Raw genomic sequence first — 15423 nt, forward strand, 5'->3', positions numbered from 1 at the left:
TTTGGTTTGCTTCAAACTACAAATAATATTTATTTTACATAGAAGATAAATTTCTTCATGCTTACATACTAGTTATATTTATTTTTGTTTAGTAGTATGGCTAAATTATTTGGACTTGATAAAATAGACACTCGTTACATTATGAAAAAAAGTATTAAAAAGCTTTCAAAATTGTATAATGCTTTTATATAAAATAAATAAAAAATTTAACAAAATATCTCATAATTCTTTTAAAAAATTTAAAAAAATTGGAGAATGAGTAAACAAAATCCTAATATTGTGTTACAAACAACCACCATATATTTGGCATAGGGAAGTTTTAGATCCGTTTTATTAGCCGTGAAAGAAATATTCAAAACAACCAAACATTATAATTTCAACTAATTTGTGATTAAAGTTGCATCCCTTAGTCAAATTTATAATATTTAAAAAGTAATGAGTATAATATAAATAATAGAAGAGGGACAATTTGGGCATAGCAACTTCAGTATGCATTCAATGTGCATAAACTAACTCCCTAAAATGCCATACACATGAACATTGTTCAAAATCGAATCTAAGTTTGTGTTTGTTTTATAAGTTGAAAAGTAAATGAATAGTAGCAGTAATGGTTGATGAGAAAAGACATGAAGGTGGTGGTGGAGAATCTGACAGGAGCACTTTTCTACATTGAAGTGAAGAATGATGCAACATTTGAAGATCTAAAGAGAGAAATTGAGGCTCAAGAAAAGCTACCCAGTGATCGTTTAATATTTGTTCTTGATAATGGTGAATGCCCTATAGTGAGAAAGGAGGATGAAAAGCTGTCTCTGATTGATTCTGGAATTCAAGATGGATCTCATATTTACCTCTTCTTCACTTCAGTTGATGACGATTCTACTGATAATTTTAGGTTTACTTCTTCAGATTTATACACTTAAACCAAATTAACATCAATATTTTTGTTTCTAATTTTTTATACACACATAAAAGTATTAGTTATTTATATATGTTTAAATTTTTTATCAGTTAAGTCGTGTTTATGAAGAAACATAGCTACAGAGAAATTGTAGATTCAACTTTGTAACATTTGGATTTCAATTAATCATAAATTCAACTTCTATTTTAATAGAAATTTGCATAATTTTTCAAACGATTATAATTAAAGTTAGATTTAGTTCATTGATTTTGGGTGTATAACCTATAGATCTATATCTTAGAAATTAGAAATGATTATTGGTTAATCTTCCTTTCACAACAAAAACGAGTAACTTCCTTCCCTAATCAATCCACTAGTTAAAATAGTTTGTGAAATTGGATTTTTTTGTTTGATATATTTTAATTTTCTTTTTGTTTTAACCTTTTTCTAAGTTTCTATTCGGATTAATAGTTTGGTTGATTCTTATAATAGTATGCCTAAAAAATTCTCTACTTTTAAGCAATCTAATTACTTTAATGAAATTCTAGGATTTTAATTTCTTTAAAAACTTATTATCCGTTTATATTTTAAATTTTCTAAAAAAATAAATTATTTATATCCGAATTTTATATCCAAACACACTTTAAAATAATATATTTATGGATTTTTTATTACACATTACTCAACTTACTTGCTCATTTTAACTTAATGTGAAATTCAAACTCATGCATTCACATTGTCGCCTAACTTGGATCCCTTGCCCCACAGCACCTATCTATACCAATGCTCCTTGTTCCATTTCAAGTGAAATCCAAAATGAATATAATCATGGTTGTTGTTCTAATATGTTATTTAAACCTTTGAATATATCGTGTTGGAAGTTTCACCTCAACTAGAGATAAGACCAATTTATAATATATAAGTGAAATGCAAACCTCATTTTACAAGCTAGTTTTGTATAGTTGAGTTAGGCTTAAAAATTCACTTTCTAATATTATATGATCCCACAACCCAATATAAATCTCCAAACTATTATTAAAAATGTCTATTATGATATTAGAAAATGTGTACGTTGGTCGATTTCAATCGGTTGTATGAGAGTTGCACCTTAACAATTAAGGTCGTAATTTGGTGAATTTGCTATGATTTTAAACAATGAAGTTGAACTTTCGCTTATTGTACTAACTAAGACCAAGTTGATGAATGGTAGATTTAATTATTTATATTCAAACTATGTTATGTAATTTTTATGTTTTTAATACACTCAAACTATATATTTAGATACTTTACATCTTATCTTACTATAAATTGAAAGACTTGAAATATGTAAATTAGATTGAAATTATAGAATATTTGAAGACGTCTTAAAAATTAAATTTGATTTTAATAAAAGAAAATTATTTTGGATTTTTATCATACTATTTTAAATTCATTAGTTTTGATGTCGAAAGTTGTAATTTTTTATTTTTAATCATTCAGAAATTTCCAAAATTGAAAGTAGTTGAAAACATTTAGAAAAAAATATTCGTATAATCGTAAAGTATTTGAGAATATCTAGAAAAATATTTGTGAAATCGAATTTTGGTAAAATATATGACGAATATTAAATGAATATTTTTAATAGATATATTTGTGTGAATAATGATTACAAATATTTAGTTAATTGATGGAGTTATACAAATATTATGTGTATATAACCAGGTGTGACTGATATGAGACTAACTATCATGTAAAATAGGTTAAGAATCAACCGATTAGTGGAAACGAATGACTAAATAGGGTAACTATTCATGATTAGTTATCATATTAATAACCGTATTAGACACATATATTTGGTATTTAAAGGTGATTTGCATATTATTAACATAAATAGATACTGCATTAATGACTAATCAGTGGGCTGAATCATGATAAGACCTATAAATACAAGTTTAAATGTGAAGTAAATAGTTTTTTCTATTATTCTAGAGATTGCCAACAAGCCAAAAAATTGACTTGAGTGTCAGAGTGTTTCTTGCAGGAACATCATCGACCAGAAGAGGAACATCACCGACAAGGAGAAGCACTAAAACTGGACAAGAAAAGCGAGAAGACGTTGAAAGAAGGAAATTAAAGGCGGACATCCTCGTACCTGTTTCATCCGAAACATTATGTATATGTGAAATTATATTAAGAAATCTAAATATAAAAACCAAAAGTTTGATTTAACCTTTATCTGTCTCTCATTGTTTCTCTCGTTTTTTCAAACAATACATGTCTTGAGATCAAAGATTAAGCGAGAGAGCATGGACAAAACTCTTACCTTATTTCACAATATTTTTAATATATTAATAATAAATTACAATGGCAATTTCTTAATTCCTTAACATTGGTTAGTATTTATTTTCTTTGAGTGGAAAGACTTTATTTTTATTTTTTATTTTTGCATGTCCTTTTGTGAACTTATTATGTATAGTCAAAGAATACGAATACAAAATACAATGGTTAAGCCGTGCAATAAGTTATTGAGAGGTATGTTTCAAAGAGTACGTAATGTGTCAATCTTGAAAAAGAAGAGAGGAACATTTGAGTTTTATATCATATTATTGAGTTATATTTAGGGGTCTAATAGATATATGAATTTAGATATGTTTATATATATATATATATATATATATATATATATATATATATATATATATATATATATATATATATATATATATATATACTATATTTATTTAGTAGTATAATAGATCAACAATACAACTAAACAAAAAATAAAAAGTTAACCATTTGCATGCATGGTCAAAACATGCATGTGACATGATCCACATCATTTGATGAATCTTTTGAAAAGAAAATATATGACATGAATAAAATTTATTTATTTATATGGTGGTGGTAATTGATAAAATAACCCATATGTTGACAATTATATAAAATTGTCTTTTCTTTCGACTTAAATTCAAAGGGAACATTTCGGATATAATATATCGGAAGCTAGCAAACAAAATTACTAGGCTGGAGCAATCGTTTTTCCTTACCTAATACCATTGTACGTCCATTTAACTATTTAAATAAAAGGAATTTATATAATTTATAATATACATTGTATCCGAGACAAAAAAAAAAGGAATTAAAAGCTATTCAATGAGTACGTTTATAGATTTTTTAAATATAATCTGTCTATTTTAAATGAATAATTTTTTAATAAATATAATCTATTTATTTATTCAGTAAATAATTATTTTAAAAATTAATTATTTCAAAAATAGTTATTTAAAGTTTGCAGACTTCTCCAATATCGAAACACCCACTTATTCTGAAAATGAAAACCTAATTTGGTGATCTAAATTTTCCTTTTTCCATTTAAAAAATTCCATTTTTGATGCACTCCTTTAAGTCAAGGCTATTCTTTATTGATGACAAGTAGTCATTGGTTAATATGAATTATTAGTTAATGTATGAATGATATGGGGTTTTAATTATAACTTTATTTACCTATTTGACTTAAAATATATACACTATTTCTTTTGACAGTATAGTGAGAGAGATTATTTATTAGGGTTTAATTTGATTAGTCCTTACTTATAAGTTGACATTCTACCAACCCTTTTGAGGGGAAAATTTAGAACACGTCCAGTTAAACATTGGGACAAATTTAAAATTGGTTCTTCAATTTGGGGTCAATCTATACATTCCTATTCTCTTCAAGTGTACGTCGTCACTAGTAAAGTTACATTTTTATTTATTTTTTTAACTTTAGTGCCATATGAAAATAATTAGCTAATTTTAAGATATAGTTTATGTATATTTTTATAATTTAAAATACTCACAAGGAACGAAAGAGGAAGATAAGTTTTAACCACTAATAGTGTCGGTGGGATTTGATTGGAGTAAGCAAAATTAGCTCCTATTGAACTTGTCTTTTTCATCAATGTTATTATGTATCACGAAATTCAATTTTCATTCTAAAGATGACAAACTAAATCATTATTCACATGATTTTTTTTTTCAAAACCATGTTATAAAGAAATGTGTAAGTTGAGTTGAATGAGCTAATTTTGTGAAAACAAAAATTATTAGTATAAAAAGGTTTAATTTATGATTATGTTAATTAAGTGATCTATCATAACCGATATGAAATATATATATATATATATATATATATATATATATATATATATATATATATATTAACTATAATTATTACTGACATTTGTTGAAATACATGTACTATGCGTATACGTGTTTAATTTATTTTATTAAAGCAAATTTTTTATTAAACTAAATAATATTTTTTAATTACTAAAATTAAAATATTAATAAAATTATAATTTGTGTTAAATGATAATTATAAAAGTAACTAATTTCTATAATTTCATTATAGGTAATATTTTTAGTGTTGAAAATGATTTTTTATCATAAGTAATTATTTGAATTTTAAAAATCAATTAGTAAAAGGGTAAAAGTAATGATTTTTTATTATAAATGATTATTTGAATTAAAAAAGTAATTACTGAAAGTTAAAACTGAAAAAAAAATGTTTACAAAAAAAAAGACGCATACTAAACAAATTTGTGTACACCAAAATAGTATAAATAAATTTATTTTCAACACAAATTTTTATAGAATGAGTTTTTGTTTATCTAATTCAAAATCTGTTAGACAAAAAGACTAAAAAAATTAAAGTACGCATAGTATATTTAAGTATTTCAAACAATTTTAAGTACTGATATGTCCATTTTAATAAGTACCATATTTAAAGAAAAAAAACTAAGATTGAGCTTTGAAACAGTGAATCGAATTTAAAAAAAGCTAATCATCATAAAAAATAGTTTTAGTTTTAATGTCTTGCAAGGTACTTATTTTGAACGTTAATCTCAAATAGATTTCCTTATTTATCGACGTTTCAATTGAATTTTTTTTTTTTTTATAAAATTGAAGTAATTGGAATTCTGCCGCTAAATTCAACAAACGGCTATTTAAGTTTGAATGAATAATGCATTCATTAATCTGACGTGACATTTTAAATTGATTTTTATATTAAAAAATAATTAAACAAAAGTTAAATAAAATGTCTTTAAAGACAAAAAAGACAAATTTCTTTTCTTCCTTTCTTGAAAGGCCAAGGAAAGGAGAAATCCCTTTTCTTCAAAACCCTAAGAAAATCGTCTTTTCTTTCAACCTCTAACGCCTCTGTCATGCCTTCCTTTCGGGTCCTGCCGATATAGAAGTGGCAGTAAGAGGGAAGAGATGGGTGGATTTACATATCCGACAAAGAGGTAAAGAAAAGCACAAGAGCCACAATCCATGAGATGCATACGCCATAGAAATTCCACTTTGGAGAACTGACCCTTATCTTGGAGACTCAAAGCCAGAAAGAAAATCAGAAGCAGCAAAGCAACGCTAGAGAAAAAGACTTCTCGTGAAACATACAAAATATCTTAAAGCAAAAGTCTGTCAGTAACATGTGTCCCCTTCTTTCTACTCTCACCATTATCAAAATCTATGCAGTAATATATTTTTAATCTAACAAACTTCAACAATAATTTACAAAAAGTTAACACTTCGTCACATCTTCCAGTGTCAAGACAATAATCTCAGAACTATAAATATGGGTTTCTGCTACTTACGAATTTCATCGTTGTATCATCGTTAATAAAACACCCTTTTCAAAAAATAAAAAATTATGTTACTTTGTCTTGATGTGTTTTTCCTTCTGTCAATGAATGAGTCCTACATGTCTTCTGTCAATGAATGAGGTGTTTCTTTTTTTTTTTTTCGTGCATATCCCTTATGATCTCTTAGGATTTTAGGGTTTTGAAGAAGAAAAAGGTTCCCCTTCTCTCCAATAGAAGAAGAATAGCAGAAAAGGGGTTTGCCCTTTTTGTCCTCCAAGACGTCTACAGCTTAATCAATTTTTTAATATAAAAATCAATTCAAAATGTCACATTAAATTAGTGAATTAATGAATGTACTAATCATACAAACTTAAACGGCTGTTTGTTGAATTTAACAGCAAGCCCCCAATTGCTTCAACTTTACACAAAAAAGGATTTAATTGAGACGCCGAAAAATAAGAGGATCTATTTGAGATTAACTCTCAAAAATAAAGACCTTGTGAGACATTAAACCTAAAAAATATTAATTTATTATAAAATATTAGTGCATATATTTATAATTTTTTTAATAATATTTTCATGAGTAATGATTGTTGGAAGTCTCACATCGATTAGAGATAAAGCCAATATATAATATATAAGTGGGGTGCATACCTCACCTTACAAGCCGGTTTTGTGGGGTTGAGTTAGACTTTAAACCCACTTTCTAATATGGTTTCAGAGTCATGCTTAGAGCCTATCCTAGCGAGTTCTAAGTGGGCATTTCTGTTTCCACCCGTTGTCGAGCTCCTATTGGACCACCCAATTTCTACTATCACGCACGAGATGTCTATACCTCGGTGTGGAGGGGGTGTGTTGGAAGTCTCACATCGACTAGAGATAAGGTCAAATTATAATATATAAGTGAGGTGCAAACCTCACCTTACAAGACGGTTTTGTGATTTCATGCTCAGGCCATTATCATTTACTTCTTATTTCGCTTCCTCTTCCTTTTTGTTTATATATGTGAGGTTTGTATTCTCATTATCTTTTTTTTCACCTCCAATATTACTCGTCACACTTCTTCACCAATAACAAATCCAATAAAATAAACACCAATAACAAATCCAATAAGCACAATAACATATTAAGGTTTAAGGTCGATTGAAGCGAGAGCGACACCAGCGAGAACGACCTCTACGAGAACGAAAGTGACCACCAGCGAGAGGAAGAAGGCAAGAGTGACAACCACGTGCAACAAGAGAATGAAGACGAGAGCTACCGATGAAAGAGAGAAGAAGAGAGTCGTTGTGAGGGAGAAGAGTTGTGCGACGAGGATAGCAATGCGAGGAGGAGAACAATGTGAGGGAGGAGAGCAGTGCGAGTAGAATAGTGAAGTGCAGTGCGAGAGAAAGAAGAAGGAAAAAAGAAAATTAAAAAGATTTTTGTGGGTTATAGTGAAGAACTCACGTTGTATGTGTTTTTTAAATTTAAAATAATATATGCAAACACTTTCTCTTGTTGGTTCTAGATATAATTAGTATAAAAAATCTTCTGTTTTGTTACAAAATTGTTACTACATCCATTTTATACCCGATTTTAATAATAACTGAATTTTTTTTTATCATATTTATAATTTTATAATCATATCACTTATTATGACAAATAAATTATAATTGGCACAAGCCATCATAAACACTATTTTTACATTAATGATATAATTGAGATGTCAAAGAAAATAGTGATGTTTAATATGCCTTTTTTATATATAAATAAGATAAAAATTAAATCAAATGAAATTATTAAACTAATATATATATATATATATATATATATATATATATATATATATATATATTTAATTTAGTCAAAAGACTAATACACATAATTTAGTTTAAAGACGAGCATTAAGTTAAAAAAAATAAAAGATTTATTTTTAGGAATTAAATTAATTTATTCATTGCCTTGTAAGCCTTCTTAATTGGTGTTTTTAATAGTAGTTGGTTATGTGTCGATCTATTTGCATAGGAATTTGTTTTTAATTAGACAAGGAAGAATTAGACTAGTAGAAAAACTTCTTGACTGAATCTTTTATATATATTTTTTTGTGTTGTATTATTTTCGATTTATAGTATTTTTGAAGTCCTTTAATCGCATAAAACTATGATGTTATTTTAATTTTTTTTATCAATCAATTCAATCAATAAGACATTGATCAATCCATTCAAAAAACGTAGGAATTGGACAAAAAGATGTAAGTAAAGAGAAAAATAGAAAATAAATTTATAGATTGATAATTCGATAAGAAGATGAAAGTAAAGAGAAGAAAAAAAGAAAGACTTATAAATTGATAAAGGTTATAAGACTTCTTAGAAAAGATACAATATAAGTGATAATAAAGTCACCAGTTAACTAACGATGCAAGACAATTTTGCTTTAAATATTCATAAGTTATTCACAAAAGAGATGAGATAATCATTTATAAACTAATACTATTCAAAATTCCTCTTAAATGACATCTAATGTATCTAAAATGATAAGCAAATTAGATCTAAAATTATGTCTTAAACAAAATAATAAATGTATAAAGAAAGAGAAATATTTGTATAAATCAGTTAGACACTTCTATTTTATTGATGTCTTGGTTTTTATATTCCTTCAATATTTTGTTTGTCTAGTTCTTCAAGGTTCTAATCGTTCCAACCGCTTAGGGTGTACTTGCAAAGCACACTTTGATGCTAAAGTCACTAAAGGTCTAGACATAAAGTATTAATTGTTATGATGAATGTGTCCATAACCATATCTTAAACATTTATTTATAGTATTTGTTATGAGCTTTTATCTTTTGTTGACCTAATCACGACCCAATCACACATTAATCATTATTAAATGGTTGGTTTGTGGTTATCATTGGCCAACTGTAAATCTGACCTTTATTCTACAGTCAGTCGATCTTACCAATCTATTTGGGATATCAACCCAATGATGTATTGGTCGGTCTTGCCAGTCGGTCTAAGGGATAGGCCCAAGGGTGTAATTTTTTATCTTTCTAGCTAGTCTAGGAGATCGATCCTAGGGTGTACTGGTTGGTCTTGCTAGTCAGTATAGAAGATTGAACCAAGGGTGTAGCGATCGATCTTTCTAGTTAGTGGAGATCATTTCCAAGATGTACTGGTCGTCTCATTAATCAGTCTGGAAGATCGGCCCAAGGGTGTGTTGGTCAGTCTTGCCAGCCAATCCGAGGGATCGATCTCAAGGTGTACTGGTCGATATTTCCAATCGATCTGAAAGATCAAGCCAAAGTTGTACTAGTCCATTCGGAAAATCGACCCAAGGGTATACTATAGATACGAGAGATTAGTCCAAGGATGTACTAGTCGGTCTTCACAATTAATTTGAAAGATAAATTCCAAAGTGATGGAGGCGACTCCAATCTTCAAGAAGGAGTGGCTCCTCGATCCAGAATGACGCAGCGGAATGGAGAACGAAGTTGATGGATGCAGTGCACCGAAGGTGTTCGATGAATTGTTTGGTGCAGTTTTGGAAGTGTTTAGGTAGAATCTCTAACTTAGACGACCTTCCAAGGGGGAAGGAAGCTAGAGGATAAGTGTGCTAATAAGGCACAATGCATTGAACTCGAGAGAAGTGGCTGAAATCCAATTTGGCAGCAATTCACTATATCACTCAAGTTAAATTTACAATGGTATAAGTCTCCCTTTTATAGATGAAGAGAGGACTCCAAAACGTGCCTAGCAAGCTACTAAAGGTGTAAAAGAGGCGTGCTAGAGAAGCTACACAACTTGGGAAGCTTGGGGTGCAAGGTACAGCTGCCAGCTCAGCAGTTCGATGAAGAAGGTGAAGTTCTGTCTTGCTGACACTTGAGCGGCACCTGGTGGGCGCTTGAGCACCAGCTACTTTCATTGACTTTTTTTGCTTGGCAACCTTTCTAAGATGCATAGGCATGCTTTCTCTCCTTTATTAATGTCCTACAAAACAATGTAAAAGTATTTAGTAAAGAGAATCATGCTAAGACTTAGATAAGGAAAGAGTTTTAGGAATCTTTATTCTACTTTCCTTTCTTTAGTGTTAGTTGAAGTTGATACTTCTTTGTAATTATAGATTAATTATATGTTAATCTAATTAATTAATTTATATTTTCATGTTATATGTTTCCGAGAAAACTTCTCAGAAGGTCACCCATCCCAAATTACTCCAGGCTAAGCACGCTTAACCATGGAGTTCTTATGGGTTAGGCTACTGAAAAACAAATGCATTTGTTGATATGAGTAGCCAAATCAATTCCTTTAAGCTATCCTTCAACTGTATAGTCTCATACCTATACAATCTCTAGATCCCTCTCATTCTAGTATATGTTCGATTCGTCCATGTGTCCCTTCCACTAGAAGTCTGCCAGGAGCCGCTCCTTGTCCATGCCTCTTGCACCGACGATCACTCCCCGCCCTCGTCAGTGCCCGGGTGTCACATTATATATCAAATTATTTATTTTAATTTATTTAATCACGACACATTATCAAACTAGTTGACGTAAATAAACATAATTGCTTTCATTGATTGCTGCCTCCTAAATGATACCGATGAGAGTTTGAAAAGTTCAAGTCGCTATTCCCTAAAGGATATATATTTTACTCACTTTTCTAGCATTGGACCCTAATATGCTAAACTAATTTTTATTTAAGTGTGTGGTTTAGATTAATAATTTAATTATGTTGTTATTTAATTCTTGATTGTATGAAAAATAATTGAAATTGAAAAAAATTCATATATCTCGTGAGTTCTTTTATATATATATATATATATATATATATATATATATATATATATATATATATATATTGTGTGGTAACTCTCCTGTAGTTATCCATATCCATTAGGGTTTTGCGTACTGCTTAAAACACATTAATTTAAGCTAATGTTGATTTTAGTCACGTCCACGCTGCGATATTCTCTGCACAACATTAGCCATAACAATCTCCTTTTACATACTTTTGACTTTAAATTTTTAAACTTCATCATTCTAATGCTTAGTTGCTTATAGACACAGTCAACTTAGTCTCTACCTGTCTGAAGATGAGATCCCAGCAAAGCAATATTAAGTTTTCAACGGTTCATAACATGCACCCATTTTTTTTTCCGTGCATATATATAAATTAGGTATATATTATTTTATTAAATTGATTTTGAAGAAGCATATTCGTTATTTTAACCAATTAAAAAAAGTGTTTGTCTTCAGCACACTGTTTTTATACATATTTTTTCCGCCATGGATTTATAGTGTGTTAAGAAGAGTTTGTTTATAACCTATAGTTTCTTTTAAGATACAAGCACTTCTTAAGTGTTTGAAAGAACTTAACATGAATCGCTTTTGGTTTATTCATTAAGTTCTCTATAATAACTTATGAAAACAACTTAACTTTATAGTTTCCTCTCTCATTTTAAAAACCATTCATCCATAAGTGCTTATAGAAAAACAGATAATTTTTTTTTCCTTAATAAGTTAAAACCAGACCAATTTAATTTTCTTAAAAAATATCTGCACAAGTTATTTATATTTATAAAAGGGATGACAGGTATTCATAAAAAGGTTGGTGGAAATTACAGATATTAAAAAAAACCCTAAATTAAGTTGTTGGATCACCCAAACAAACCCTTACTCTATCTTTGTTTGCCAAAAGAAAGGGCGATTGTTTGTCTCTATCTTTGTCGTTTTCGAGTGTTTTATTCATATTATAACGATAATGATTGTAGAACCATGCAAGTATTCTTCACCCACTCTATAATTCATGTGCCACGTTCTCATTTCTTATATATCTAAAGAATTTGTCCATAGATGGCTGCTTCAAGCTACCCATTTTACTTTGAATCTTGGACAGCTCAAGTGTGCTACAGGATAATGCATGTAGCCTCATACATATGCTAACTAAGTCAACTTTTTCATTCTTAATTTCCTCCATAAAACCTGCATTCTAAACAGTAATTTTATCTGTTGTTAGCATGTTCACATCACTTCCTTGTACATATGCGTTAACCACCCCAAGAATCTGCTTAAAATGTTACTACTATACAATCTGACGACATTATTAAGTAAAGATATTCGTATATATGATGTGATATATGACAAGTTTAAAAAAGAGATCAATAGACATACCCAACTAACTAATTATTTAGCGTTGTGTTTTTATATAATTTCTCTCTTTCTTCGTCCCATTAATTATATATATATATATATATATTATCTCATATTTTTCTCTTCTTATTGTTATAAGATAGACTGTATATGAATTCATTGCTTAAACATGTTTTTTTTTATTAGAGTGGTAACATTTTTAAATTGAAGGATGTGGTATAAAGTAACATGTACGTAACATGCTGCATGGACCATCCTAATTTGCCTTGATATTGTAACGAGCTGAGTACTATAAATAACTAGAAACTTTCTGAGTTGAACCAGGGACATGAAGTTGCTTCTTGCAAGAAGTACCTGAGTTTTTATACAGTTTCTCTGGTAATTAAGGTCTCAGCGAACTAAGTGGAAAATGGGAAGCCAGAGTTACTTGAAGGCTTTGATTATTTGTCTGATAGCAGTAATTGGATCAACTGAAGCTCAATTGCAGCTTGGTTTTTATGCCAAAAGTTGTCCAAATGCTGAGAAGATTATTTTGAAATATGTTGCTGAGCACATCCGAAATGTTCCATCTCTGGCAGCTGCTCTCATAAGACTTCACTTCCATGATTGTTTTGTCAATGTATGAACATGTCTTTGTTTCATTTTCTGGTTAGCTTGAAACTTTGAAGTTGAAGGTGTCTTTAACAAACATGTTTTATCTGTGAATTTCAGGGTTGTGATGGATCAGTGCTTTTGAACTCAACACCAAACAATCAAGCTGAAAAGGACTCTCTTCCAAATCTTACACTCCGAGGCTTTGGCTTCATTGATGCAATAAAGAGCCTTGTTGAAGCTGAATGCCCTGGAGTAGTCTCTTGTGCTGATATCTTGGCTTTGACTGCCAGAGACTCTGTTCATGCCATTGTAAGTATACTAAACTCTTTCATCCTCATCTCCAAGGAACATGATCAATAACATATAATTTTGTCTCCTTATGAAAAAAACTAATTATTCCATCTTACTTCTTTTGGAAATGTGCCTACATTCTTCACTAATAATTTCAACATTATTGGTGTTGTTTCTTCTAATTATTTGTAGTAGTTCACAATATTAAAATAGATAAACGCTTAAATATATTTTTGTTTGTATAAACATATTAGTTTTCACTTTTAATCAACATTAGAACAGAAATACTAAGCAAAAATCTTGATAGTTACTTTAACCAATATAAATTATAACAGTTTTTTAAACATCAAATTTCTCTCTTAGTAATTTTTTAATGTTAAACGTTTTAATGTAGTCATCTTACAATATTTCAACTTTAAGTAGTGATATATGCTAACAACCAATTTCTTAGAAACACCGTCATCTAACAATTCTCTCTATTAATATAATAATAACTGATATGAATAAGCATTAAAATTTAAACGTTTTATCATTTTACATTAATAAAAAAAAGCAGTTGTGAAACTTATTGTATTTTAAAACATGTATTATTTACCCAATAAATTTTTACACACATTTTACGTTTATTATTTTATCTTCTAATTTTTTCTTTTCATCAAAAATATTTTTAAAAGTGATTTATTGGAGAGTGGTGTCAGAACTGGTGTAAGTAATGTGAGGTTATTGATTCTCTGGCCTTCTGATAGAATGGAAATGACGAATATGTTTGTTATGCGATGGTTGACATGTGGGTTTGCAGGGAGGACCCTTCTGGAATGTTCCAACAGGTCGAAGGGATGGACTCATCTCTAGGGCAGCAGATCCTTTAGTTAGCCTTCCTGCTCCATTTCACAACCTCACTGTTCAACTAACACTCTTTGGCAACGTTGGACTTGATGCAAACGACCTCGTATTGCTTTCTGGTATGTCCAATAAAAAGTGTTGCTGTTATATGAATGATATATAACTTTTGTTTGATATTTAAGGTTTTGTGTTTCTAACCACCAAATATTTAACTTCATCAGGTGCTCACACGATCGGTGTTGCCCACTGTTCATCAATTTCAACTCGTTTATACAATTTCACTGGCGTAGGTGACACTGACCCAACTCTAGACAGTAACTATGCAACAAATCTGAAGAGCTTGAAGTGCAAGAACATCAATGATAACACCACACTTGTTGAGATGGACCCTGGAAGTCGTGATACATTTGATCTTGGCTATTACAAACAAGTCGTTAAGAGAAGAGGCTTGTTCCATTCAGATGCTGCATTGCTCAGTAGCTCTACCACAAGGTCTATTATCACTAAGCAGCTTCAATCAACTGAAGGGTTCTTTGCAGAATTTGCCAAGTCCATTGAGAAAATGGGACGAATTAATCTTAAACTTGGAACCGAAGGAGAGATAAGGAAACATTGTGCACGAGTGAATAACTAAGAGAATGGGTTGGTGAACACCAATCTAATTGCAATTTCTATGTCTTCTTTTCAACATGATTTGTTTTTCCGAGTGATGTGAGAAGGGTTGGAGAGTGATTCCTAGGTTTAGAGATTCCTAGGTTTGAATGGAAGTAATGCTTCTGTTGGTATAATAAGTAGTAATAAGAGAGAGAATTTGTTGTAATTACACAATTGCACAATAAAATCTTCCCTTCCTATGTTGAAAATGTATTACTCAATAAAATTTTTCAAGATTCCCAATATAATTTAAATAAAGTGGGTGCACTAATGAACAAAATTAACTCCTTGTATTTACAGTGAAATGCAAACACATGTCACTATGTGATATATGTTTTTGGCATCCACGATTGTTTAATATAAACTTTATTGTGAAACCGAAAATATCGTGTAAAGTTATTTTTTTCTTGGTT

General features: G+C 29.6%; 1 protein-coding gene across 1 annotated transcript; it reads left to right on the top strand.

Moving 5' to 3' along the window:
• The first annotated feature begins 12907 nt into the window (after positions 1 to 12907).
• Positions 12908 to 15176, top strand: LOC106755692 (peroxidase 3). Its single transcript, XM_014637895.2, has 4 exons — positions 12908 to 13247; positions 13340 to 13531; positions 14313 to 14475; positions 14578 to 15176. Exons 1-4 carry the CDS (start codon positions 13038 to 13040, stop codon positions 14988 to 14990), a joined length of 978 nt encoding a protein of 325 aa, XP_014493381.1. The 5' UTR covers positions 12908 to 13037; the 3' UTR covers positions 14991 to 15176.
• The last annotated feature ends 247 nt before the right edge of the window (positions 15177 to 15423 follow it).

Source organism: Vigna radiata, chromosome 2 (genome assembly GCF_000741045.1).
Source record: "Vigna radiata var. radiata cultivar VC1973A chromosome 2, Vradiata_ver6, whole genome shotgun sequence".
NCBI lineage: Eukaryota > Viridiplantae > Streptophyta > Magnoliopsida > Fabales > Fabaceae > Vigna > Vigna radiata.